Genomic DNA, 27,070 nt, shown 5'->3' with positions numbered 1-27,070 from the left:
CGAACAGGACACTCAACTTCAACAAACACTACCTGCTGGTGGGGGGCCTGATTGCGGCCGATCCGGTCCTGGAGCGACCGGGCCAAGTCCACTCGGACGATCTCGTCGGCTGTGTTCACAGCGTATCGATCAATGGGCGGGCGCTGAACCTGAGCAACCCGATCAAGTCTTTCGGCATCGAAAAGACCTGCCAACGGCGCACGAATGGCGCAGGTGGCGGCGTCGGTGGCGGTCCGTGTAGCCTTGGGCTACCGGACGATCCGGCCCAACCGCTTTGCGGTCCGTTCGGACAGTGTATGGACCGGTGGAACACGGCCCTGTGCCGCTGTGGCGGAGCGATCCTTTCGCCCGACTGCTACGGTTCGCTCGAGCCGTACTCGCTGCAGGAGGGTGCCTTCATCGAGTACGAGATTTCGGAGAAACACAAGCGGATGCAGCTGCTGGAGAACATCTACAGCGGGCGCGGCAACATCTGGAGCTACGACGTAGCGCGCAACAAGCGATACGGCGAACCGATGGCCCGGACCGGCAACATGTCCACCCTAACGATCGCCGAAGACCCGCCCAAGTACATGAGCATCCTGTTCAAAACGAACAAGGAGACCGGGCTGTTGATCTACGCGGCCACCAACAAGCACTTTACGTCGCTGGAGCTGAAGGGTGGTCGGCTGTACTACACATCGCACCAAACGTCCTACGTGAACGTGTCGTCCGCGGCAGGAGCGTCCGCAGATGCCTCCGCCGGCAGCCTGGCCGATGGCCGTTGGCACAACGTGACGATCCACTCGCACAACCGCATCCTGCAGGTGCTGGTGGACGGGCGGAACGTAGTGTCGGACCTGGACGCGACCGGGGTGCACGACTTCCTCGATCCGTACCTGACGGTGCTCTCGATTGGGTGCGTGCGCCGGGAGCACTTCGTGAACGAGGTGATGCCGTCCGGCTTTCAGGGATGCCTGGCCAACTTTACGATCAACGGCGAGGTGCAACCGTTCAATGGATCCGGCAGTATCTTCCGCCACGTGGTGCACCGTGGGGCGGTGCTCCAGGGGTGCGCCTGGGATGTGCTGGGGACGGCGCAGGTCACCAACCCGCTCAACATCGGCATCACGCTGGTGATCGTGTTCTTCGTGATGCTGCTGATCGGGATCTTCATCTCGTTCCTGGTGGTGCGCTGCCGGAAGCAGCACAAGGAAAAGAGCGGCGCCCTGGTCGGTCACTCGGCGGCGACGGGGGCCGGTGGGCTCCATTCGTCCAAGCAGCATAACGGTGGCTCGACGATGCTTGGGCCCGGGGGCCTAGTGTCGGCTGGTGGGGTCGGTGGCGTCGGAGGCGCTGGCGGTATGCACGGAGACGGCAATGGGCGCGGACTGCACGTGGGCGACCTGGCACTCGGCGTTGGCTATCACTCGGAGAACGGAGCCGACATGTTGCGTGGTGTCGGAGGCCACCATCTGGTCGGTCCGGAGCTGATCTCGAAGAAGTACAAGGAACGGGACCTCGGATCGGGTGAGCCGCAGCGACCGCAGCGGCCGGACATTATCGAGCGGGAGGTGGTGAGCAAGAGTCCTCCGTTGCGTGAGGATCACCACCCGCCGTTGCCGCCGCCGAGCCACGGTCATGATCACACGAACCCCTCGATGGACCTGGGTTCCGAGTACCCGGAGCACTACGACCTGGAGAACGCCAGTTCGATCGCGCCGTCCGACATCGACATCGTGTACCACTACAAGGGCTACCGGGAGGCGGGCGGGGTGCGCAAGTACAAGGCGACGCCGCCCCCGGTGGCCACGTACAACACGCACCACAAGCACCAGACGTCGGCGGCGCAGCAGCAGCAGCACCGCCACTCGCCGCACCACGCCGTGACCGGCGGTGGTCCATACGGACCGCATCGTGGCGTCCCCCCGCAAGCTAGTCAACCGCCCCCGTCGAACCCGGCGCCCCGCCAGCACCAGTCCACGCCACTCGCTCGGCTGTCACCGAGCTCGGAGCTGAGTTCGCAGCAGCCACGCATCCTCACGCTGCACGACATCTCGGGCAAGCCGCTGCAGAGTGCGCTCCTGGCCACGACGTCCAGCTCGGGCGGCGTCGGCAAGGACGCGCTGCACAGTAACAGCGAGCGGAGCCTGAACAGCCCGGTCATGAGCCAACTGTCCGGGCAGAGCTCGAGTGCGAGTCGCAAGAACCCGGGAGGCGGCGTCGGTGGCGGAGGCTCCTGTCCGTCCGGTCAGCCACCTAACGGTGTCGTCGTGAGCTCCGTCGTCGTCGTTCCGTCCGTCGTGGGCGGCCCGATGGGCCTGACGGCCGAGGAGATCGAGCGACTGAACGCGCGGCCACGCACCTCCAGCCTCGTGTCTACGCTGGACGCCGTGTCGAGCAGCAGCGAAGCGCCCCGAGGGCCCGCCCCTCATCTCACCCACATGCATCACTCGCCGGCGGTCGATGCGCACAGTTCTACCTCAACCGATGAGAGCGGCAACGACAGCTTCACCTGCTCCGAGATCGAGTACGACAACAACAGCCTCGGCGGAGGAGGCGGTGGTGGTGGCATCGGCGGTGGCCAGGACTCTGGTGCCAGCGCGGGCAACAACCACAACAATAACAACAACAGCAGCAGCAGCAGCAAGTACGGCAAGGGAATCCGTGACCGCGACCGCGACCGCGATGATCCGGTGAGCGGTAAGTCGTCTGCCGGTGGTGGTGTCCCCGGGGGGAAGGGCGGTCCGCCGCACCTGCCGCCACCGGCTTCGTCGTACGATGGGTTCGACTCGTCGTTCCGCGGGTCGCTCAGCACGCTCGTCGCCTCGGACGACGATCTGTCCAGCCACATGGTCGGCATGTACCGCGGTGCGCCCACCGGAGGAGGTGGCGGTGGCGTCGGCGGAACTACCTCGCCGCAGTCGGCCACCGGGTGGGACTACCTGCTCAACTGGGGCCCCAACTTCGAGAGTCTGATGGGCGTGTTCAAGGACATTGCCGAACTGCCGGACACCGTGGTGAACCACGGCCGCGTGCCAAGCGCACTCCGCATCCCAACCGGTGTCCAGAAGCCGTCCGAAGAGTACGTGTAGACGTAGCTGGAGCTGGAGCTAGTGTAAGAAACTGTACAGAAACGCGCCGCGGCGCTCCCACTTTGGAGGGGCCAGCAGCATACCACAGGACCTCTAGCTAAATGACGACGTGCCGACACCGGACGGCTGGCTGCCAGCGCGTGTAAATAAGTGCTAAGTGCGGAAGAGCGGGACGCCTTGTATCAAGGAGCTCCCGATCCCCGTCTCGAGATTCGAACGCTCTCCGTACCGGACTGGGGCCGGGGGAGTCACTTGGAGCATCCGGTCACCGGTGAGCGGACTTTCACTCTCAGCAGCCGCGGATCTGGGAGCTAGTTAGCTAGCTAGATAAGATTATCCAATGAAAGTGGACGGCCGGAGGACTCCGGCGGATGTAAATATTGGTTCTAGAGACGTCAACCCGCTGCTGATCCCCCCGACACGGATCAGCGTCACCCTCAATGTAAACTATTCTTGCCATATGCTTTTAAAAGAAACGATAGGATAATAGGATAACCGAGTGAGAGAGAAGGAAGGAAGGTAGTATCAGCCCGACCGGGGACCATGCCACAACCTGCCCACCGCGAGCGGGCAATTTTAATGAAAACACAACGTTATGAGACTGGTTTTATTTTTAATACCCGACACGCCCGTTTTAACACTCCGCGGCCACCAACGGCTCGTGGCGTGCTGCGGTCAACTCGCGCAACGTATTTTTAGTAAATAGCAACCGCCCCTCCGGCCTTTTTAAATTCTGCGCATTTCAATTTTTAAATAGACGGCACAGCGGCCTTTTCCGAGATTCCGAGCGATAGGGCGGCCATAGGCCATAGGACATCGGGGCCAAATCGCCCTGTGACTTTGTGTGAGCAAAGTGAGATAAAGAAATAAAACAACTTTCTGTAGTAGACCCATAGACACGAGCGTTGTCCGCTGGCCACACGCATCCGAAATTCCAGTCCCGAGGTGGGCATAGTAAAACGGCCACCAGATGGCTCCACCGTGTTCGTGCATCGGAAACGTGCATCTCAGTAAACATGGAAGCTTCACATGCATCGAAGTAAGCATCGCCCAAGCTGTAGCTCATTAGCGTGCTGCAACTGCACTGAGTCGAGTCGTTCCATCGAAACGGCCACGCGACCGTCCGAATGTAGGTCGCGCGCCGTTTCTATGGCGGCCGCAGTCGGTGGCGGTGACCAAAACAAACGGTCTCCGGGTGAGCGCATGCCTTTGTGTCGGCACAGGACGCCCGAGACTCCGAGACTCTCCGGTCCTTTGGAGTGATTTGCAAACGGCGGGCGCGTTCAGTACCGAGTGACCGATGGAACCGTACGGAACAAACCGTCCGCCGTCGTGCCGTGTCCGCGTGAGTGAACCTAGGAACGCCATGACCGAATAGAACCGCTAGGGGTGCGTATGTCCGTGTATCACGAAAAGGTGTCCTCCGAAAAGGAAAATGTTCTTTCGACGCGTGTTTTCGAAGAATGGCTCGAGTTCGTCGTCGAGTGCCGGTGAAGGTGTTGGTGGTGGTGCCGGCCACGGAATGTCGGTAAGCGTCCCGACCGAGTCCCCGGCCCGCTACCGTCGGGCATTGAATGTGGAGAACAACCACCGGGTCCTGTCGGTCCTACAGCTGACGCCGCTCTGGGAGTACATCATCCGTAACAATGAGCTTCCGGTGGGACTCAACATGAACGAGCTGTTCCGGGAGTTTCTCGAGCGGCTGCATGATCCCGAGTTCCAGGTGCGCCAGCACGCCCTGCGCGTCCTGATCGACGTGATCATCGTGTTGCGCGACGAAACGGACGTGTACTTCGCTCCGCTCCTGCCACCGATCATCGACAATCTGGGTCACCCATCGCCGGCCGTCCGGAAGGGGGCGCTGGACGTGCTGAAGGTTTACATCGCGCAAACGAAGCTCCCGGAGACGGTCATGCTGGAGATCATGAACTACGGGATGGACCGGAATCCGAAGGACCCGCTCGCCAGCCGGTACATCGTCGGGGTGATGCTGGCCCTACCGTCGCTCATCCAGCCGGCCATACTGACGGCCAAGCGGACGTTCATCCTGCGCGCGGTCATCAACGCGCTCGGCGGCAAGATGGTGCAGATCACGTACCAGGAGATTGCGCTCAAGATCCTGCTCAAGATCAAGAACGCGATCGGATCGCGCGAGTTCTACGAGTGCATCTCCGTGGCGTACCGGCGTGATTTTGATCTCCTGTGCAACGTGTACGGCCTGCCGAACCCACCCAAGAGTCCTCGGCGTGACGTCACGGCGGGAGTGCCGGACGGTGGTGGCCGAGAACTGCTGGCCGCGGGTGGCAAAAGCTGGAAACCGCATCCGGTTCCACTGTCGCCGAAAGCGCAACGCTGGAAGAGCGGCAGCCAGGGAGACCTTCCACGGGCCACGGCATACGATCCGCCGGTCGGTGGTGGATCGAGGATGCACGCGGACTACGCCCTGACCAAAAGCCCCAGCGGACAGGCGCTACTGAGGCGTGTCAGCTTGGACAAGCTGGACGACTCGTCGAAGGTGATCCTGGAGACGGAGATCAAAATCAACAAGGAGTCGGTCACGATGCGCATCCTGGAGGCGGGCCGTGACGAAAGCGGGACGGGAGGCCACGGCATCAGCAACTCCAGCGAGGAGAGCGACGAAGACAACGTGGGCAGCAAGCGGTTCGGAGTGGTCCGAGTACTGACCGATAGCGAGCTCGAGGACAGTGTGACGGTGAAGTCGATCGCGGCCGCTGGAACTCCGTCGTCCTCGTCGTACTATCAGCCAACCGACCCGCTCCTCCAGTCGGCCTCCACCGACACGGACTACGTAAGGCGGACGCCACGCCGGGTACGCTTCGGTGGGGAGATCGTGAAAATGCGAACCCCGGACAGTGACACGTTCGATCAGAGCGATCAAGATCCTTCGTCGATGGGTGGCTCACAATCGTCCACCAACAGCTCGAGCTTCCTCACCGCAAACCTACCCTCGGAGACGATCTCTTCTCCGGCAAGGTCAACGTCTTCGATGCCATCCCGTTCTTCCCTTAAATCCGCTTCGTCCGTTTCGGACCGTAGTGCCGCAGCCCTGATGCGAAGGCAGTTCTCTCAGTCGGCCGACACGGAACGGTCGACCACGGCCTCGATGGGTGCGATGACCTTCGAAAACGACACATCCTACGTGAGCTCCATACTGGCGGACGGTGGAACGTCCACCACAGAGCCTCCCGATACCCGACCGGAACCGGAAACGGGAAACGAGCATTCGGCACCAGCAACTCGACCCAAATCATCCCTGGCGCGGCCCAAGTCCTCAAGAACTCCGCCACCTCATCCGGACCCGGTTCCGGCCCCGGAAACGCCCGACAATCAGAGTCATCAGGTAAGCGAACCACCAGAACCACCGTCGACAGCACCGCCACCGGCATCCGACGCCAGCTCCGTGCTGGCTGATAAGATCGAGGAGGTCAAGCAGGCCATCCAGGGCATCGAGGATAAGATTAACAATGTGGTGTGCCTGAAAAAGGCGGACTCGGCCGATGCAGCCCAGCAGGCAGCGGCCAGGCCCAGGACTCCGAAGCTCGAGCCGACACTGTCCCTGGAAGTGTTGCTGAAAACGGCCGACCCACCGACGGACAACGCGGACAACTTCGAGCTCAGCCCCTCGCAGACGGACCCGGACCGTAAGGATTACACCAAGGAGCTCAACATTGACATCCCGAGCGAGGAGAAGCTTCAAAACACACCGCCACCCAAGACGGACCCACCGGCGCCGAGACTCGCCGTCCGATCCGGGATTCCCCGGCTACACACGATGCCGTCACCGAAAACGATGCGCAAAGCACAGGAAGCGACGGCGACGACGCCCAAGCTGCTAACGCCCGACGAGCCACGGGGTCGCTCTCGACTGCGGAGCCGCTCGGCCACGTCCACGGCCCTCAAGCCGCCGCGCAGCGTCTACATCAGCCCGTCCTCGCTCAGCCCAGCGCCCCACAGTGGCATCGAGATTATGCACAACCTGCTCCGGAGCCCGTCCACCTCGCCCCACCGGACACGCCGGAAGAGCTCCGGCGGCAAGCCGATCGATGCGCTCACACTGAGTGATAACAACAACAACCAGCTCGCCCTCGAACTTGGCCCCGAAGGCCAGAACGACAAGTGCATCAGCGTGAACGAGGATGACATTTTCGATGTCTTCGGCAAAACCATTGCGACGCAAACGTCCGGCGATGAGCTGCCGGCCGTGCCGACCTTCGTGCCCTTTAGCCGGGCCCCGTCCTGGGTGACATTGAAGGCGGACGGAGGAGCCGCGGAACCGCAGGACACGCTGGACGCCCGCAACGGAAACCGAGGAAGCCCGGCCAGGGATGGGCCGCAGGATGGTGACCGCCTCGCCGTTGCATCGCCAAAGGGTTCCGCCGGAAAGCAGCGGATCGTCAGCTCCTGGGAGGATCTGGAGATCGTCGACCGACTGTCGCTGATTCAGCTGAAAAGTACCGTAAGTGCCGAACTTCGGGGAGAACTTGGCACCGTTTTTTTTTTTTTCTTTTTTCATTTGCCCCACTTACCACTCCCTATGTAGTAAAATCTAGATCAGGTCAGTGTAAATGGACGCCGCAGCGCGGGAACCTATTAGGAAATCCAATTTTCTTGACACTCACTCACCCGCTTCGCTGATGACCCCCTTTTGGCAAATTACACAAAAATTTAAAAGCGCCAGAAAGAGACCTCGGCGCAGGGCCTAGGGCCAGGGAAAAACAAAGCCGGAACACCGAGAGCGAGCGAGAGAGAGCGAGGTCCTGGAAAACACCTCTCGTGAGGAACGTGCTCGCTTCTCTGCCAAACTGGACACTTCACGCCTTTCTTCCACAAAGAAACACGTTCCTTCAAACGGGGGGCACCTAGTAGACCACTCGCAGGGCAAACGTTGACAACTCCTCGGGAAAGGGCCTCTAGGGACCTCCGCTAGTAATGGGACTACAACCGGTACTTTCAGTTTCGCTACACAGGTTTTTCAACTGGGTCCGTGGCGGTCACCTTTTTGCCAGAGCTCAGGTCCTGGCCTGCAAAAGAAGCTCGTGTGTCCAGCTAAATTATGATTAGATTGCTTAGATTATCTAAAGTGAGTCTGAGGTTTAACGGCTCGCGATTCATGGCCTACTTTGTGCTCTGTTTTTGAGTAAAACCATAACATGGTGGTTCAATAAATAGAGAAACAAAGTAATTTACTTTCGGTTACGTATTATTTTTACGTTCACCATTTTTTCCCCATTATGCATTCTGATACATTGGCTGGATGCATAAACTAAATTAGAAAAACATATCTGAAAAAAAATCTTTTAATTTGCAACATGATTTTCTATGCTTTCTGTTACTTACTATCGTGAGACAAAAATACCGGGACTTTATCATTTCATGCCTCATTTTGCCTTTCGAAATGTACTACGTGTTATTATGCATTGGATTTGCACTCTTCAAACGAAAGTTGTCGAAACAGAAAGAGCTTATAACAATTACTACTGTGGGCAACAAATATCGAGAATTTATTTATAAATTAAAAAACCTTTTTTTATTCTTCTTTATTATTTTTATTATCTATTTAAGACATAGTACAGTCTTCTTCTGGTATAGCCTTCAATTCATTTTTTGGTTCGCTTTCTATCTCTTCAGAAGAATCCAAGAAAACTGTCAACATGACCTTGATTTTTTACTTAAATTTTGGCATGATATTTAAGGTATTGGCTCACTTTGAGCACAATATTCATCCGATTGATCGATCGTTTCCGGGTCGTAAGCGTTGGTTCAACTTTCATCTCCAGTTATGATGCGCTTCGTTTTGTCTCGATGGAGTTTGCTCATCGAAGGCCTTCTAACAGAATAATTTGAAACAGGCGTTGGTGACAGTATTGTCAACTAAGAAATAAACTTTTTATTAAGAATTGGCCCGTCATTTTTTGGCCACAGTGCTAGAATGCAATTTACAAAAGCTATTATTTGGCAAACGAACGAACACGTCATCAAAACCTCATTTCACACCCAGCCTAAAAAAATCGGGTCGACCGACCGGCCAGGTCGAGCGGCCAGTGTCCTGATAAATTTAACAAGAAACTAATATGTTCAGCATCTCTGCAACGGCAAAGGCGGCCCGCGTTGCGTGCGTTCCATTTGCGCCCTGGATGGGTCCTAGACTGCCGGTGCCCCACTGCTGCTTACCTACATCCATTTAATTTTCCTACTTTTCCTTCGAACGCTCCGTGTGACATTCTGTGTGAGGCGGCACCACGCTCTTATATGATGGCTTATCAACAACGTCCGGCTTTCCTTTACTACATATTACCGGCCGATCTACTTTCGGGCCAGTCGATTTTTGTGTGTTTGATTTTCTTGCGCCTTGCGCTCCTTAGAAGAGTCTGCGCACAGAGCGCAGCATTGGGGGGGGGGGGGGGGGGGACCGAAAAATGGGTGTTCAAAAAAAAAGCGGACCACCTTATCTCCCCCCCACCAGTCCGCCGCCCGTGCGTTGGTGAGAGCCGAATGGTGTCAACGTACTAAATCAATTCCACAGCAACGTGGTGACCGCACGAAAAACGCTGTGGCCACCGCGCCCTTTCGGACTTTCGTTTTCGTTCCTTCGGACGAGAATTCTTAATGACTAAGTTTCGTGCAAATGCGAGTTCCACCACCCACCGGCACCGGCAGTGCGGCCGCGGGGTGGGGGGTGCTGTGATTACTGTGTGGCCCGTTACCATTTTCCGTTTTCCTTCCTTCGCTCACTCGGGTGGTCGGTGGTCAACTTCTTTCCCGTCCGGCGGCGAAGGTGCGTGAGGACCGTTTTCTAGGTTAGCGCAGGATCCCGACGACGACGACCCCCTCAAGGCAAGCAAGGCACGGTGGCCAAACTTTCGGCGATGGCTTTCGGTCAGCCGGAGAACGTTTGCAAATCGAAGGTTCAGTAGCTCTCCTTGAACCGGCCGGATAAGGTTGCCGCCGGTTGTGGTCTTGAGTTCAACACAATCTCGGTGCAGAGTGTTCCCAGGTTTTTGTTTAGATTATTGCCTCGCTTTCCTTAGTGCTACGTTTCAAGGATTTCGAGATAGGAAATGCGCAATGTAAGCCGCCTTCGGTCGAACGGGAACTCAAAAACTTTAGTGACAGTGGCCGAAACGTAGCTCGTCCTAATTTAATTCTCTGGGTGTTTGTGCTTTGCAGGACTGGCGATTGCGGTCCCAAGGTTTCTGTCGGCTTGAGGAAGCTCTTAAATCTTCGGATAATCTAGCGAAAGTGCAACCATACCTGGAGTCGCTGCTTCGGACGCTGCTATCATCGGAACGGAATCATGATGTCATTGACGATAGGGTGCGAATGCTGGTCAACCTGGTGTCACGGTTACCGCTGGAGAACCTGGAGGATCGCGTGGGACAAATCATGACCGGCCTGTGCCGGCAGGGTGGCGCCGGTAGCAATACCGTGGCCAAAGCGCTGATGCAACGACTACCGACGGCCGCCATCGTGCAGCGGTTACTATCGGACGACTTCCTGCATGCCAAAAACTCCAAGGTTAGTGTGCCCGTCCCGTGCCGTGTTGTGTGTTCGTTCGTGTTCCCCGCTCAAACCGACTTTCGTTTCGTTGCAGTTCCGCGAAAATGCATTGCAAATGGTGCTGTTTGCTCTAATGACATTTCCCAGTACATACTTTGACATCAAAAGCCTCATCGGTCGGGCCACCGAAGCGGCGCTGGATAGTAAGAAGCGCGTTCGACATGTAAGTTGCACACCCCGGGCTTCGGCATGACCCGGCAACCAACATCCTCTTTACTTCGAACGCCGGTTCTGCCTTTTCTTCCTAGGCTGCCTTGGATGTGTTGGCCGTGCTGGGACAAATTAGCTCACCTAAATTGGTCCTAGACGTTGTCTGCACCTCGGTCGGCATTCGCCCGGAAGGTAACCATCTGATCACGGCCGTCAAGGCACGGCTGGCCCGGAAACAGCTTCCCTTTATCGGCCCGGACGGTAGCGTAGAGTACGCCCTGAAGGTGCCGTCCAATCGGACGAACGCGGTCATCATGTTCGGTGCGGACGTGGACTGGATAGAGGCCGGCAGTGGGTCCGCTTCGCCGACCTTCGACCACCGGGCCCTTACGTCCGGTAGCAGGAGCAAGTATCCTAGCTTTCAAATCGAAAACAGTTCCTCGGAAGAAACTAGGCCGTAAGACGAAGCGAACGCTTGCCGGAAAGGTCCGCGAATTTAACGGATGTTCGTCCTTTTCACAGGAAACCTAGCTTCCAAGTGTTTGATGAGATCAAGCAACCGATTGCGTCATCCAAGGTGATCAGTTCCGGGTGGACATCCAAAATACCGGTTTCATATTCGGTAAGATCGAATCGACCCCAACGAATCGGTGTGACGTGGTAACCATTACTTCTGTTGCTTTCCACATTTGCAGGATAATTTGGCGCAGCCACCACCGTCCAATGGTAAGCCGAGAGTCGCCCATAAAAGCTGTCAAAATTAAGGGCGCAAGTAAAGTCGATACCATTTTCTCCTTTCTTCAGCTCCTCGTGCGATGATGTACGGTAACGGCAAATCTTCCCGCTCGTATCCGGAACTTCTCGAAGCAGCGAACGATCGAAAGTACGGCGCTGGCGGTGGACTCCGAAAGCCGGACTTTAATCAATCCGCCATACCACAGTTTCCCCAGTGCCAGGGAAAACTGGTTCGACACTCGACCATCGCACCATCAAAGTAGGCACACGCGCATATTGCTACTTTTTACATTGCCCACTCAAGTACGCTGTTCGCTTGCGGTTTCTTTTCCCGGTTGAGTGTAGACTTCCCGAAATGGACCACCAAAGGATGGGTGTTAAAATCGGTAAACCCAGCAACCCCTACGAAGTGAGGACACCGCGAATGCGCGCCAAACTGTACTCTCGCAACAGTGACGGCTTCATGAGCGACACTATCGGTAAGCAACCTGGACCGCAGAGTTAGCATTTGTGTTCCTTATACTACTGTGGCCAAAAACATACCGGGAATTCGCTTAAAATTCGAAAAATTACCTTTAAAATAATTCCTAGTTATGTATGTGGTCGAAACGGTCCGAAAAGTTCTTCTTAGGAATAGCCTTCAGCGCATTCTTTGTTTCGGTTCATCATAATAATACCCAAAATGGTATTCGTTGTTGCCAGTTTGGCCAGCTTGGAAGGAATTTATGATGCACCAATCCGCGATAATCAAAGAAGGCTGTTCCCCGTTCGGTTTTGGTCACAGTAGTTTGATCATCCGAATTCCGCTCGGGTCGTCTAAAACCCGGTGGGGTTGTGTTTCTTGTCGTCCATTCACAGCTAGCGTTAATAAGCAAGTGCACACTGACATTCGTCCTTCGACCGATCCGGTGGTCGAACACGAAGGCTTACGGCAGTTAAAGTGCGGCATGCGGTTCTACAACCCCAATTTGGTGGGAAGGTAAGTTGCGCGATACAACGATATGAATACACCCAAAAAGTAGATTATTTAAATATAACAACGCACAGTGACTTTCTTTCCACTCACACGAATAAGTAGTTCTTGACTGATGAAGATTCAAGTGTCAGATACATTATTGACTGAAAGGGAAAATTGGGCCAACTGCGATTAAATGCGTAGCACTCATCCCAGTTACTATGACCACCACCACCACCTAGTAGACCACCACTCAGTGGGGATCCTTCTTGAATATCTCCATCTTTGTCCATCAATCACGCAATATTCCAATCGACCTTGAGTTGATCGGCGTCTACTACGTTCTACTCCAAAGATGAAGGTTTCGATTAATGGTATACGCTCCCTTTTAAATGCATTTAAACGGTTGAGACCATCCACAGCTGGCGAAGCCAACGCGGGGGGCAACACTTGAACAGTTGCATTTTATTGGGTACTAACCAACACCACCGTGTCCGGTAAAACCATCGCCACATTCCACCACTCCGAATCCGAAGTGGTGGGCATCACAGTAACCCTGGCTCCCAACCGAAGGTGCTGAATAATGATTTTTTGTCGTAAATCACCACCTTTCTTTGAGACCATTCCCGTGACGCACTAGGCGCCCTCACCAAACATGCAGCCGAAGCGTGTTGGGGAAGCAATGGCCGTTGATATCGTTGCCAACGACGACATACAACTGCGTGCGCCTAACTGTGTGTGGTAACTCGGCTCGGCGTTGTTGTGTGTACGGAAGGACATACAGTAGTTCGTTCGCCAACCGCCGGAAAGAGGCCTTTTTCGTGGGCACTGGACATTTCCCACCTGGCTGCCGTTCACAGTGTTTAGTCGCGTTTCTCGGCCGCGACCAAAACGGCCGTTTCGAGGCGGAAAAACTCGCTCCTCTGCACACCGAACACCTATACAGTGAAACGCCGGATAGGGGCCGCGGACGCGACGCCCTCGACGGGTCCTTGCTCATTACGACGGTGAAACGCTAGTGGTCGCGTTTTTTGTTTCTTCTTTTTCGCTCCGCGTTATCAGTGGTCACTGGACACACGAGCGGCACGGCTAGCTGACCACCGAAGCTCGGACCTCGGGCGAGTGGCCACTAATCGATGTAGTACTCGCTACGTCATTCGACACACATCACGCGAAGGAATCGCGAACGGTGCGGGCCGTCCGGTCCACTCGAAAGTAGGACGCCAAAAAGCGCGCAGCCAGAATGAGAGTGTCCGGTGAAGGTGACATGGCGCTACCAGCGCCAAGGCTGGTGCTGTGGTGCTGTGGTGATGACCACCAGCGAGTGACCACCGCTCTTAGGATTCGGATCGGTTCCATTCGCTAAAGGATGCTTGCCCGAGTTGGTGATCGAGTTTCGAAGGCAGCTCCGGTGGTATTATGTTTGTGAAGTACGTTTATCCCACCTATCAGGCGCTCTGCGGACACTGTTTCGGACACTGCCTTGCCAGCGACGGGCGGGTAACGCGGCCGGATGCCGATCTCTCGAATGTCGTCACGGTAGCGTGTGCTGGCGGCAACAACAACAATGGTGAAATGGACCAAAAGACGCCATCCTGTAACGGTGGCGGGATGGTGACCGTGGCGAGTGACGAAAGTGAAAGCCTGTTCCGAAAACTGGTTCGCCATCCGGATCTGGTGGCGATGGGTCAGTGGTGTTTTTTCAAACGTCGGAAACAGAGCGAAGAATCGGAACCACCGGCATGCGCCGTGCTGACGGAAATAACGAACGTGGTGCCCTTTTCCCCGGCCGGAATGTTCGAGACCCCACTCAAGGAGTTTATTGGCCGTGACGCACAGGATCACGAGATGGTGCCGCCACCGGCTGCCAGTAGGGGCTCAACTTGCAGCGGAAGCCCCGGACCCACGCCGGACGGCCACAGCTCACAGTCCACCGTGGGGAGCGACGTGTTAATTATGGTCGATTGCGACAATGAAACGTAAATAGAGTTCCATTTCATTTACTCCGCGCGGTCTTCGATTTAATGGATTTCCCAGGCCTTTGCACGTCGTACGTTACATAGCGGACTGCCCCTGGTTCTCATTACCATTTTGGCGCCGTTTCGTACACCTCAATCGGATCGATAAGCCGAAAGGTGGCGCGAGAGCGAGAAGCACCAGATGGACTGCTTCGCGATGGACTAAAGTAGGCCTACTTTGCAGCCTACTGGAGGTTAACTTTGGATGTGAGCCCAACCAACTCAAGGTGCTTATGCCACCCAAGGTGGGGTAGACAAGGTCACTACATTATCCTTCCCCAAATCGAGGCGTTTTCTTTACGCGTGATAATTAATGTTGCGAGTTACGAGTTACACCTTTTTCCTGCGGCCACTAATCGCAGTCCATTCCCGTTTTCCTTTCAGCGGCACAAACAGACAACAAATCACGGCGCATGAGCAGGACACAGTCGAACAGCGTTCCAATTGTAGGTCGTACGTGCACGGCGGCGGCCGACACAGCCGAGGCAACAGTGCGAACGATGGAAGAGCGACGCCACACCGCACACGCTTCCTGGAGGAGGACCCCCACCAACCAACGGTGGCGGCCGGTGGTGGCGCGGGCATCAATCAGGAGAGCTACACCATTCGGCGGGACGAGGAGTACGACAGCGAGCAGGACGAGAAGTCGAGCAACGATTCGACCTCCACGAGGATCATTTCGAACAGTGTGTTTAACTTCGGTTCCGGCCACGATCGCAGTCGACCACCGTCCTCCACCAGACCACCGTCCGGTGCCGGTTCACTGAAGTCGCTCAGTTCGGGAAATCTCAGGGGCCAGCAGTACGCGCCGGAAGGGCGCGGATCGCGTGCCAGTAACCTTTCGTACGGTACGGGTGGCGCCACGATCATCAAACACCATTCCACGGACAACGTTTCACTCAGATCGGGCCGCTGCGAACTGGACGGCATCAGCTCGAACCAGGTACAGTACGAGTCCGATTATGACGACGACGAGGATTACGACCACGATGACCAGGAGCGTAGGAAGGCCGGCATCGGCGGCACTCCGAAGCGCTACCCAACGCCCAGCCCACTGCCTTTGCGGGCCTCCTGCTCCACCGACAATCTGCCGGGAGATCGCGACGCCGACAAGAGTGCGGACGAAGACTACGAAGAGGAAGCGTTTGAAGAAATGACCGTCGCCGCCCCCAAGAGCCGCGCTCAATCGGCCAGTATGGGAAACTTGGCCCCGCACATGGCGGTTCGTGACCTGGGGGATGCTGACGGGGGCGAAATGCTTGCGGAGCCACAACCAAGCAGACCCGCACCGGTTGTGTCGGTGGTGCCCAGGAAAATCCTTAAAAAACCGTTCCTCGAGCGTCGCAGCAGCAAGGTGGCACCGGTGGTCAAGGACGTGGTGTCGAGCGTGAAGGCGAAAAACAAACTGAACGAAGTGCTGTTCGAGAAAACCCTCCGTCGGTTCGATAAACCGAGGGACGCGCTGGCCAACTGCTTGACGCACCTGGAGAGCCCGAACTGGGAACAGAACATCAGCGGGTTGCAGTTCTTCGTCCGGCTCATCCGCCACCATCCGGAGGTGATCGACACCCAGATCCACCTGCTGTCGGTGGCACTGTCCAAGCAGGTGCGCAACCTGCGCTCGCAAGTGGCCCGCACCGCGTGCAAAGCCTCGTCCGAGTTCTTCACCACCCATCGGCGCTGCATCGAGGGCGAAGCGGAGGACATTGCCACCCATCTGCTGCACCGGACGGCGGACACGAACAAGTTCCTGCGGGCCGACGCCACCCAAGCGCTCGAGTCGATGTGCGAGAACCTGTCCGTGGCCAGAGTGGTGCACATCGTGGCGTTCAAGGGCGCCACGCACCAGAACGCGGTCGTGCGTACCACGGCGGCCAAGCTGCTCGATAAGATTGTGACGCAAATTGGGGGCGAAAAAGTGTTCGGGCTGCCGAAGGAAACCCGCGATAAGCTGATACTGACCGGGGCTCACCTGCTGCTGGAGGGGTCGCTCGAGACGCGGAACTACACGAAGAGCATGTTCAAGAAGCTCGCGGACCACCCGCACTACAGCAAAGTATTATTGGAGGTGATACCGTCGCGGACCTATAGGAACATAGAGAAAGCACTAAACAGCATCCGGCAAATGGCCTAGTGGCCCGCCCAACTGTCGGGCGTGTACAAAGAAAGCTCTGATTAGCTGCAGGTGAATCTGTAGACCAATTTCAATTCCGCCCAGTTATAGAAACAAGTCTTGTAATTAAAATAAATCAATAAAATCATTGCTCAAAATTGTGGGCTCCGTCTTTCGATCTACCTTTACGGTTACTTGGATTGGGAAAAAAAACTTTCAAAAATTAGTTGTTGCACCAACGCACACTTTGACCATTGCATGCAACTCGAACAGAACCAGGCAGTATAAACGTGTTGCAGTCGGCTGTCAACGGTGTTTTGGATCGGTTCAGCTGTGAAAGCTTTTCACAAACAACTGAACCACGGTGCTGTTTGTTCGGTGGTTCCTGTAAAAGTCCTGTAATCCCGTGCCATGGTTCACGCTTACGGCAACGAACAGCAGCAGCAGCAGGTCCCAGCGGTACCGCTGGGATCCAACAAAGGGGGACCGTACGGGCTTGGTAAGGCTATGTCGAACCGGATCGAGGACCCGAGTTTGTTATGTAAACATATCCTGCTCTCTGCCTTCAGGCGATCCCGACGACCGGCGGCTCCGGAAGGTTGAGCTCGAGGTGCTGATTCCGAAGATTATGCGCGAACGGGCCAAAGCGGAAAAGTGCACCACCGAGGTGAAGGCATTCGAAGCGTGCTGCAAAGATGCGGGCCTTTTCATGGTGGCCAAATGTCAGCCGACGAACGACGCGCTCAAGGCCTGCACCCTCCGGTGGTACAGCGACGAAAAGTTCAAGCGGGAGTGCACCGAAATCTATCTGGAGGAGCGTCGAGAGTTTCGCCAAACGGGAGTGCCGAAAAAATTCCGCAACGCCAGTTAGTTCCAAACGGTCCGATGGTGATGAAGGGTACATAAAGTTAAGTTTAAACTACTAAATGCAAACCGATTAGTTAATTTGGTTGGTCCCTTCCAGCGGTCAGCGGTGAAAGCAGTTTATTAAACTAAGAGATTTGTTGGGTTTTGCACGTTTTACAAAACCACCACACGGATGGCACAATGATGGCCAGGAGTGTGGTGACGAAAATTCCCATCACGTCCAGCGAATGATACACGAACCACGGCAGGTCGGCTCCGTACGATCGCTCCAGTTGCATGCCGCCGTGGGCGATAACGTTCTCAAGGGACCAAAGGGCCAGAGCTAGCGGTGTCTGGGGACGATGGCGATACGCCTTGGAAACGGCCCGGGCTCGCACTAGTTTCCTGTCCAATGAAGTGGCACGAATATTAATTGGCCCGCAGAACCTCTTACTACGCGTACTTACTCCCCATTCAAGCCTTCGTCGATGCACCGCTTAACGTAAGAGTTGTCGTCAATCCGAGCATACTCCATCCGTACTCCCAAGCCACGGTTGACCAGTGCGGCGGTGTTGAGAAACTGATCTCCGTAGATCGGCATGGCCACGATCGGGACGCCACAGTGTACCGCTTCCGATACCCCCAGCAGACCACCGTGAGACACAAACAGTCGTACGTTCCGGTGCGCCAGAACATCCCGTTGCGGGAGCCACTTTTGGGTGAACACATTCCCCGGCCGGTCGTCCATTTCCGTTTCCCATTTCCACAGCACCTTCATGTTGGTGCCCTTGAACGCTTCTAGCATGGCCTGGCGCTTACGGTCCGGCAGGGTGGCTGCTTTCAAGACTGATCCGAACGATACCACTATCACGCCGTCCGGTGAGTTATCCAGAAATGCTTGCAGCGCCTTTGGCAACGGCCGTGGACTCCCGATGTGCACTCCGCCAACTTCGACAACCACTGGCACCAGTGGCCGGGCACCGCTGAGCGTGTAGTGTTGATTGACCAAGATAAGGCTTACGTTGCGTACGATCTGGCGTACGTCCGGTATGGCCGTGTGGGGAAACTTTTCGTTCAGCGCTCGATTGTCGTTCGATTCAACTATGATACTGTAAGCCAGTTTCGTCAGTTTGGTCACCAACCAGTTCTCTGCCCTTTCCGCCAGTGACATGGCTTCCGAGAAGCTACTGAACTCCGACGGAATGTAGGCCGGCGTGTCCGGGAGACCGACACGATCGTAGTGCCACGGCATCAGAGCACAGCTGCTCAGCCCTACGAAGGGCACGCGCATCAGCCAGGCCATGCCCGCCAGGCAGTCGGTGGCGAACATTTCCATCACCACCAGATCGTACGGAGTGGCCCGGTGAATTCGAAGCACCTCATCGATGGCGGCCGAACTGAGCGCGGCCTTACAACTGTGCGCACCCCAGGCGGATAGCTCAAAAAACTCCTTAAAATTGTCCCACAACGTGCGTCCCGTGAAGTCCTGCGGGCGACCGTTAAGATCGGGAATGAAAGCAGCACCGGGGAAGCAACCGATGTCGGCGGCGATGGCGTACCTGCAGGCTGAAGGCGTTCGTCAGTATGTCCTGTCCCTCGAATCGGAAATCCTGATAATTGGGCAGCGGCTCGTTATCCGGAAAGTAGCTGACGACCGTCACATGATGGCCGGCTTCCGCTAGGCCTCGCATTATCGGGTGGAAGACTTTGAAGTGGCTTAGCCCCGGATGGGGAAACAGGCCCAGCACCCTGTAGGCATCGCTTGGGCGCCACCCGAACGCTAGTAATCCTACTAGAAGCGTGAACCAACTACGTTGGTGTTTCATCTTCAAAGAATGGAAAAATCTATTTAGAATTCTCAAAATGCACGTCCACTACCGCCAACACAGCATGCCCTTTGAGCGACCGTCAATACAAACCAATGTTATCTCTAAACGAAGCGCGTTGATAAAAGAATGATTACGAAACAGCATGTTACCTCCCCTCTTTCGTCGGGCGTTTATTTCTAGCAAAGGGAGTAGAACAAATAATAATAGACACAACCTGATACGATGCGAACCATCAATCTGCACGCAATAATACCCGAGATTCTGGATGGATACAAATGGATGAATTCTCCCAGATTTAGAATCGATTACCGTTTTTTCCGATCAATCCTTTTCAATGCATACTTAGTTCACACTTAGTAACTACTTTTTCAAAAACGTGCCCAACAACTGTTATACAGATTCTGTTATACCACGAATTTTGTCTCCGCAAAATGTCACACCACACGAACGGGTGCACGAAAGCCGACTGCTAACGCAGCAACCACCGCTAGGCACCCGGACGTCGCCATTTTTGTACAGTCGCGATTTCAAGAATGCAAAAAGTCAAACATCCCAGTGTTTTGCGATTTAAAATGTGCTAACCAGGCGCTGCAGCGTGTATGTGTGTGACAAAAAGGGCGCCGTGAAGCGCCGTGCACCGTGCAAAGTGACGAAATAATGGCCGAGAGTGCAGTGGACGTGCCGAAAGCGAATGATAAATATTGTACGCATCAGCAGCAACAGCACCGTTCAAGTGCAGCAGCGACCGACACGGCCGCCAGCAGCAATAGTGCCGCGAATGCAAGCAATAACACTAACAATAAAAGTAGCAAGAGCAGCAGCAGTAACTGCTTCCCGCAAACTACTTCACCACAGCAGCGCCCACAACAAAAGGCAATGTCCTCCGCTGGGCTAGGCGTGCATTCTGCCGCTGCTGCTGCTGCTGGTGATGCAGCAGCGTGCAGCGGGGGCGATCCGAGTGCTGACGAATCCTCTAGCAACGCTACGGTCGATCCGCCTACTGCGACAGTATCACAGACAGCATCAAAAGAGCCATCATCATCGCCGCCGCCGTCATCCACTTCGTCATCGGTGGTGGTGGTAGAGCCGACGGCCAATGTTGTGGACAGCAGTGGGCAGCGCCAGCAAGCTGCGAAAAATCACGTAGACCCAACGCCGCAGCAGCAGGCAGCAGCAGCAGCGGAAATGGTGGCTAAAAATAATGATAAAAGCTCAACCCCAGCTAAGGACAACAACATTGGCAGCGGTGGCGGCGGTGGCGACGGTGCCATCCACAGTTCTGATAATGGTGAATAATTGCACAAAGAGCAGTGTTTTTTTCACTGTTTACTTTCCATTTGGCTGGTTCTATCAATCTCATTTCGGCGCGTTGGATCGTGCGGTGTGCGCTCCTGCGACGACCACCATCACAGCCAACGGCTCTGTCACGTACATCGCGCGCGCGGATTTTCCCACCAAACCCCCCCGAAGAGTGGCTCGGGCGTACCATATTCCGCCTGAAGACGCCCATTTCTTTCGTTGCCCCGTGCATCTATTAAATGACGCGCATTAGTAGCGCTGTGATGTGTGTATGTGTCTATGGTTGCTTTGTTTTATGAAGAGTGCGCCATCTTCGCCCTTTCGCAGGGTTTCCTAGGAATAAACTCATGCATGTTATGCGTATGTTGGATGTACGTACACGTGCTACCCTCCTTTTATGCCGCATCGCGGAAAGAACTTTACGCGATTTAAACGAAATTTGTTTGCATTTTTTGTGTGTTTTTCTAACAACACGTTTGTTGTTAACCTTGAACGGCATCTCATCTGTAGAGCACGCTGTTGTGTTGCGGCTCAGAAGAGCACGGCGAAAATCTGCTCGATACGACTGCTCAAGTTCTTGTTCTCTGTTCTGGGAAAAATGAAACGTCGATTTTGTGTCTAGGGTGCTACGTGCAACCTCGTGCATTACCGCACCAAGATGTTGACCTTCAGATAAGGAGCTTTGTGTTTTTCGCGCTGTACACTCACTCTCGTTTTCCTCGTCAGCACGGCATGGACTGTTTTTTTTTTACTGGTGCGTAGTAAACTATGGAGCCAGATGCATTTCGCAGTGGTGCCCACTAAACCACACCTAGCAAGCCTGGTTGAGACTGTTTGATCAATAGCTCGCAATAGGCTTCAAATGTGTTGCAACATTCGAATGAATTACTTGTTTTTCTCAATGTCACGGTGGCCTTCGGTCGGTCGGTCTCTACCTGACGAAAATCAGCCGGTTTGTGTGTTCCGCGCACACAGATCAACAGTAACACGCGCGGCATTATGTATTACGTTACCGCTAAAGTCGATTTTCTTCTCCATTCGAACAGGTTTGTCCAAAAGCCACAAGAAGAAGAGTAAGAGTAAGGATAAAGAACGCGACCGCGATAAGGTGAGGCACGAGTTATTGAACTTTGTGGGAAATTTTGAATCATTCTTGACAATCATTTGCAATCAGGATCGAAAGCGACGCCGTACGGAGGACGAAACATCATCAAATCCAAAAATTGGCACGATTAACCAACTGGCTAAGGAAGGAGAAGGCAGCACTTCAAGCAACAATCTTTCCACCGTCAGCAAATCGCCAACAGTTGCCGCCGCTGCTGTAACGAATGGCACCGTAACGATGGCCACCAATGGTTCCGCCGCATCAACAGTGTCCGTAGTACAAAGTAAAGAAAATCATCACCAACATCAACTGGCCGAATTTGCCGCAGCCCAGCAGGCCGTGAAACGGGAACTGTCGATCGAAACGACTTCCTGTGTCCCACCGGTAGCGACCGCCATCCTGAAAGCCGGCGGTTCCCCATCAGCAGCCGCAGCTGCAGCGGCTGCCGCCGTGGTTGCAGCCGCGGCCGGCACACCGATATCGCCCATCAATTTGCTCCTGAACCTGGAGCGCAGCAAAAACGAGCAGACACAGATGAAGAAACAGGACGTGTTTATCAAAAAAGAGTATCTGCCGGCCAAGAGCAAGCTGATAAAAGTGGAAAAAACGCGCGAAGACGTGACGAGGGTGCTAAACTTTGCCGGCGACACAGCAACAGCAGCAGCAGCAGTGACATCCGGGATCGGCGGTGACGAAATGGGGCAGTATGCTCCACTGAATGGCGGCATCCCGAGCCAGATCATCGTTCCAGAGAGCGCCACCGACAGTAGCGCCAATGGCGGTAGCCTTATATGCCTTGCAAACAGTACAGCCAATAATGTGACTAGCAACAACAGCAACAACAACCACAGTACAACTGCATCCAACTGCAACCCACTAGCGAGTAAGACGAGTTCTAATATATTGATCAAAATAGAATCGCCGAAAAACAGCGACGACAAAGCAACCCTGCTCACGAAGAAGGAAAAGACACATCAGCACCCAGCGAACGACGCTGGCGCCTTACCGTTGGCTGCCGCTGCTGTTGGGATCAGCGAAGTTCCATTCAAAACGGCGGCCGTCCCAGGTACTGCACTCAAGGAACACCCGCCATCGGAGGGTGCTGCGCCGGGGAAGGTGAAACATTATGAACCAAATCCACCGAAGCAGGCTGAGCACAAACCGGCTGTCAGTAGTGGTGCTTCAAATTTAATGTCTTCGAACAGCAGTGGCCAGAAGAGCAGCAGTAGTGGTGGCCGCGAATGCTCACGGTGCTACAAGCGGTCTAAAATCAAACGTGCCAACATTGGCATTCAATGTCGCCGAGGCGGCGGTAGTAGTGTTGCTGGGCCAACCACTGCACCGCAGTCTGCTGCAACCGATTCGGTGTCCCGCATTGGATCGATCAATCGCAATGCCAACTGCGGTTTGCGAACGAAATTACTGGAAGGGCTAAAGTATGGACGCTTTATGCGGATCGAAGTGCACCCAAACGGCGGCGCTTCGGTGGTGCACATGTACCAGGACGAGATCGCGATCCTATCGGAAACGGAAATGGAAGAGCTGGTGCAAGAATTTTTTCAAGTTGTGTTCGCCGAAGATAAGGATGGATTCGCCCATCACGTCATGGGGATCGTGCATGACGCTGCGGCCTATCTGCCCGATCTGCTCGAGCACATGGCGGAGAACTACGCGAACCTGACGGTCAAGGCCGGTGTGCTGGGACGCAACTCGGACATTGAAACGTGCACCATGAGTCAGTACAATGAACAGGTAATGCAACCGCGCGGAAGATACGATAACGGCATTCGGCGAGTTACTAACCGACCGTGACCGACATTTTAGGTGGTGAAAAACTATTCTCAAGGTACCGTAAGGTATGGGCCTTTGCATCAGATCAGTCTGGTGGGAAAAGTGCACGAAGAAGTGGGCGGATATTTTCCCGATCTCTTGAAGCGACTGGAGGACAACCCGTTCCTCAATAAGGTGAGATTGTCCTAAACAACTAAGACGCACAGGGTTTAAACGAGTGATATTCCGCTTTGCTTTAGGCCATGCCGTGGGGCGAACTGTCCATAGTCCAAATGGATCCGCGACTATCAAACGACGGTCCAATTTTGTGGATTCGGCCGGGCGAGCAGCTCGTGCCGACTGCGGAAATCAACAAAACGCCGTTGAAGCGCCAAAGGTACGTGTCAGGTACGGGGGCATACGGCCTGCGGGTGCTAAATCGATCGATTTCTGCTTCTTTCTGTTCCACCAAGGACTCGGATAAATGAGCTCAGAAACTTGCAGTACCTGCCGCGGTTGTCGGAGGCACGAGAAACGATGATTGAAGATCGGACAAAGGCTCACGCGGATCACGTGGGTCACGGGCACGATCGAATGACGACGGCGGCAGTGGGTAAGTCTGCGTGTGTGACGTACATTTTCAATCTGGCTAAAATTTTCCATCGTCCATTTGGCACAGGTGTTTTGAAAGCGGTGCGGTGCAACATTACAGATGAGCTGAACCGGATCACCAAAGATGTGGTCGCTTTCGATGCTCACTGCTTCCCACATCTGGTGGAGAAGCTACAGCTTGACCTGCACGAGCCACCTATATCGCAGTGTGTCCAGTGGGTGGAAGATGCCAAGCTGAACCAGCTGAGGCGCGAAGGAATCCGTTACTCGCGGATATCGCTTTACGATAACGATATCTACTTTCTGCCCCGCAACATCATCCACCAGTTCCGCACGGTGACGGCCGTAACGAGCATAGCGTGGCACCTGCGACTGAAACAGTACTACCCCGATCAGGACATTGTGCAGGAAATCGCGCACGGGTACGAGGTGGATCCGCCACACTACAAAGAAAAGCAAACGATCCTGCCGCATCCGATATCGGCGGCCGACGAAAAAAAGCACACCCCAATCAAGCGCACGCACGATGGTCGGCCAAAGCTGAAGCCAGAATCGGCCAAGAAGGACACACCACCACCGTTGGCGGCGGCACCATTTTCGTCGCCCAACTCGCGATCCTCGGCGTCGGTGATCGACGATAAGGCGGGAGACAAATGCGAATCTTCCGTCCGAGATTCGCCGGTGGAAAAGCACTCGGCACAAGAGGCCAAAATTGATATGCGAAAATTGATTCGTGATGACAAAACTTCCCCCGCTGGTGGTGGTCAACAACCGTCCCCGACAGCAGCCACCGGGGCCTCCGGGGTCGGTAAAAGCGTTTCGAAAAACGTGAGCTCCTCCTCTTCATCCGACAAAGGGCATCATTCGGATCGAACCGGAGGCAGCGCGAGTTCGACAAAAGGCAATTCCAAAGCACGTCACTCGAACAGTGACGATCGTGACCGCAATCGAGACCGGGATCGAAATCGCGATAGGGACCGGAAAGATCGTGACAAAAAGGACCGTGATCACGACAGATACCGAGCTCGCGATCGCGATCGAGGACGAGACAAAGACAGGCGCAGTAGCAGCAGCAGTAAGCATCAGTCATCGTCGTCCAGTCGAAAATCGGCATCTGCTTCGTCGTCATCGTCCTCCGCACACAGGCATCGTCACGGAACGGTGGGTGCACCGGACGAAGAAGGTACCCGTAGCCAGAAATCTGCGTCGCACTCAACATCATCTTCGCACAGTGGCAGTGCTAGTAGCAGCCGCCGAGAGTCTACCTCGAGTGTGACGCGCGAGAAAGAATTGCAACCTTCGGAGGAACCGTTGCCCATGGTGCCACCAGCCGGTCTTGGAGGAGACAGTAGTGATCCAAGCGATGCCACATCCCGGTCTGCCGGTGCCATGGCAAAGGAAGACACAGAAACAAAGGAGGAACGCCTCGGGCAACCGCACGAGAGCGATGGCTGCGTCAACAATTATAAGACTGTGATAAATCGAAACCACTCGGACACGACGACGGATCGGGGGAAGGAGTCGCTGTTTGCCCCGCAGACCACCATCATCTCCACGATGGTCACCGATCACAGTGTCACCGATGGCAGCAATAATAAGGTCGAAGATGACAGTGTCGACGAGGGAATGCCTTCTAAGCTTCCGAAAGCTGAATTGCAGCTGGAACCACCACCGCCGCCGCCAACGCAACCACCCCTACCACCACCGCTTCCGACAGATTTACCTCAACCGCCGTTACCGCTTTCTGCACCGCCTGGCTTAGTACCACCACCGCCGCCGCCGCTACACTCGGAACACCCGGTGCCACCACCGCCACCACCATCGGTTGCCGGCAGGCAACGAGAAGCAGAGGATGCCTTAGAGAACTCAACACCAAAGTTGAAAGAAAGTATTCACAACACGCTGAGCAAGACACACGGACATAGTAGCAGCTGCGGTGGCCCTAGTAGTAGCGCCAAAACTAGCAATATCTGCGGAGCCGTTGTCAGGAAAAGTGGCTCCGTTCCGGTTGCTGCTGCTGCTCCTGATCAGGAGCCAAGAAGCCACAAGAAATCGAGCGATCTGTTGAGCACGATAATGGCCAGCATGTCCGGCACAGTGCCCGCCCAGAGTAGAAGCGGTTCGAACATTTAATCATTTGTTAGAAGATTACTCCGCCGGTGTTTGGTTTGGTAATCTTGCGGCCTGCAAGCAAACAGAACGCTGTCTCGAACCAAGCGATTCGCTGTGCCCTGCCCCATTCGTTTTGGGTCTGTGATTGGTGTTCCCAATCAATCACACATACACACACAGTATCAACCTTGTACAGTATCAGCTGGGGGGCTTTGTTGTGTTGGCTATCCTCTAGCGACTGGCATGCTTAATATTTTAATTATTACGGTACGGTGCAGTATTTATCGGTTTTACCATGTAAATTGTGTAAATCTCCAAAACTACACCCATGGTCAACACGCTGGAATTAAAATGCATAGGCTTAGGTTTGTTGCTGTTTAGCGGTTCTTATTGCTGTATTATAGGTTCGTAGGACGGATCGGCGAGAGTTTTGCGGTTTTCAATCCGTAGTACATGAGATATGCTACCGCGGATTCTGCTTTATAATTTATGTAACTTATACGCACACATCATTTCTTGCTCCGCCGCCGCGGTAAAACGCCCAGTGTGTGAGATTTTAACAATATATACATATGGCTTTATTGCCCCTCTGGAGCAATGATGTTAGTAGGAAAAGCGATTCAACAACAGTGTTAGTTAAGAGAGTATTCTTACTGGATATGAAATATAAAAACAAAAAACACGTCAATGTTTTCTTGAAACAACTACTTTTAAAATGAGGTAACGCAATCAAAGGGAACTTGTAGGGAAAAATGGCCATTAGCCTCAGCCGGCCTCGAAGACCTGGATTGCAATAACACACAGTATTGCTGCAATACCAAAGATTCATCGTTGCACGGGAAATCAACATTCGATTGATCTACCTCATCCCGAC

General features: G+C 54.8%; 5 protein-coding genes across 5 annotated transcripts in view; 4 read left to right on the top strand and 1 right to left on the bottom strand.

The window, feature by feature from the left end:
* Positions 1-3,074, top strand: part of LOC131208274 (cadherin-related tumor suppressor) — a 29,517-nt gene extending 26,443 nt beyond the window's left edge. Inside the window, exon 9 of the mRNA XM_058200942.1 lies at positions 8-3,074. Within this exon, the coding sequence (XP_058056925.1) occupies positions 8-3,074 (3,067 nt within the window). The remainder of the gene's footprint in view (positions 1-7) is intronic.
* A 1,435-nt stretch (positions 3,075-4,509) lies between these two features.
* On the top strand, positions 4,510-16,644 carry LOC131208015 (uncharacterized). Its single transcript, XM_058200658.1, has 10 exons — positions 4,510-7,551; positions 10,263-10,610; positions 10,687-10,815; positions 10,901-11,259; positions 11,325-11,424; positions 11,498-11,528; positions 11,607-11,796; positions 11,883-12,016; positions 12,396-12,516; positions 14,895-16,644. Exons 1-10 carry the CDS (start codon positions 4,510-4,512, stop codon positions 16,642-16,644), a joined length of 6,204 nt encoding a protein of 2,067 aa, XP_058056641.1.
* A 321-nt stretch (positions 16,645-16,965) lies between these two features.
* LOC131208278 (COX assembly mitochondrial protein homolog) lies at positions 16,966-17,639 on the top strand. Its single transcript, XM_058200949.1, has 2 exons — positions 16,966-17,122; positions 17,193-17,639. The coding sequence occupies exons 1-2, from the start codon at positions 17,035-17,037 to the stop codon at positions 17,492-17,494; spliced, it is 390 nt and encodes a 129-aa protein (XP_058056932.1). The 5' UTR covers positions 16,966-17,034; the 3' UTR covers positions 17,495-17,639.
* Positions 17,571-19,353, bottom strand: LOC131208277 (UDP-glucosyltransferase 2-like). The gene is made up of 3 exons (XM_058200948.1): positions 19,029-19,353; positions 17,937-18,955; positions 17,571-17,874 (listed from the first exon to the last, which is right to left on the bottom strand). The coding sequence occupies exons 1-3, from the start codon at positions 19,293-19,295 to the stop codon at positions 17,616-17,618; spliced, it is 1,545 nt and encodes a 514-aa protein (XP_058056931.1). The 5' UTR covers positions 19,296-19,353; the 3' UTR covers positions 17,571-17,615.
* A 376-nt stretch (positions 19,354-19,729) lies between these two features.
* Positions 19,730-26,816, top strand: LOC131208014 (uncharacterized). Its single transcript, XM_058200657.1, has 8 exons — positions 19,730-19,766; positions 19,915-20,586; positions 21,644-21,705; positions 21,772-23,454; positions 23,527-23,667; positions 23,733-23,869; positions 23,946-24,085; positions 24,152-26,816. The coding sequence occupies exons 1-8, from the start codon at positions 19,730-19,732 to the stop codon at positions 26,215-26,217; spliced, it is 4,938 nt and encodes a 1,645-aa protein (XP_058056640.1). The 3' UTR covers positions 26,218-26,816.
* Positions 26,817-27,070: the final 254 nt, after the last annotated feature.

This window comes from Anopheles bellator, chromosome 2, assembly GCF_943735745.2.
Source record: "Anopheles bellator chromosome 2, idAnoBellAS_SP24_06.2, whole genome shotgun sequence".
In the NCBI taxonomy this organism is placed as follows: domain Eukaryota; kingdom Metazoa; phylum Arthropoda; class Insecta; order Diptera; family Culicidae; genus Anopheles; species Anopheles bellator.
The sequence above is the reverse complement of the archived record's forward strand: the minus strand, read 5'-3'. Positions and strand labels throughout refer to the sequence as shown.

Excerpts from the sequence above, each read along its gene's own strand:
- LOC131208015 (XM_058200658.1), top strand. The coding sequence starts at position 4,510 with ATGTTCTTTCGACGCGTGTTTTCGAAGAATGGCTCGAGTTCGTCGTCG. Across the intron at positions 11,529-11,606 it reads GCAGCCACCACCGTCCAATG|CTCCTCGTGCGATGATGTAC; the intron begins GTAAGCCGAGAG and ends TCCTTTCTTCAG. Across the intron at positions 12,017-12,395 it reads CTTCATGAGCGACACTATCG|CTAGCGTTAATAAGCAAGTG; the intron begins GTAAGCAACCTG and ends GTCCATTCACAG.
- LOC131208014 (XM_058200657.1), top strand. The coding sequence starts at position 19,730 with ATGTCACACCACACGAACGGGTGCACGAAAGCCGACT. Across the intron at positions 23,455-23,526 it reads TGAGTCAGTACAATGAACAG|GTGGTGAAAAACTATTCTCA; the intron begins GTAATGCAACCG and ends CCGACATTTTAG. Across the intron at positions 23,870-23,945 it reads ACGCCGTTGAAGCGCCAAAG|GACTCGGATAAATGAGCTCA; the intron begins GTACGTGTCAGG and ends TGTTCCACCAAG.
- LOC131208277 (XM_058200948.1), bottom strand. The coding sequence starts at position 19,295 with ATGAAACACCAACGTAGTTGGTTCACGCTTCTAGTAGGATTACTAGCG. Across the intron at positions 18,956-19,028 it reads CGAACGCCTTCAGCCTGCAG|GACTTCACGGGACGCACGTT; the intron begins GTACGCCATCGC and ends GGTCGCCCGCAG. Across the intron at positions 17,875-17,936 it reads GACGAAGGCTTGAATGGGGA|GAAACTAGTGCGAGCCCGGG; the intron begins GTAAGTACGCGT and ends TTCATTGGACAG.
- LOC131208278 (XM_058200949.1), top strand. The coding sequence starts at position 17,035 with ATGGTTCACGCTTACGGCAACGAACAGCAGCAGCAGCAGGTCCCAGCG. Across the intron at positions 17,123-17,192 it reads AGGGGGACCGTACGGGCTTG|GCGATCCCGACGACCGGCGG; the intron begins GTAAGGCTATGT and ends CTCTGCCTTCAG.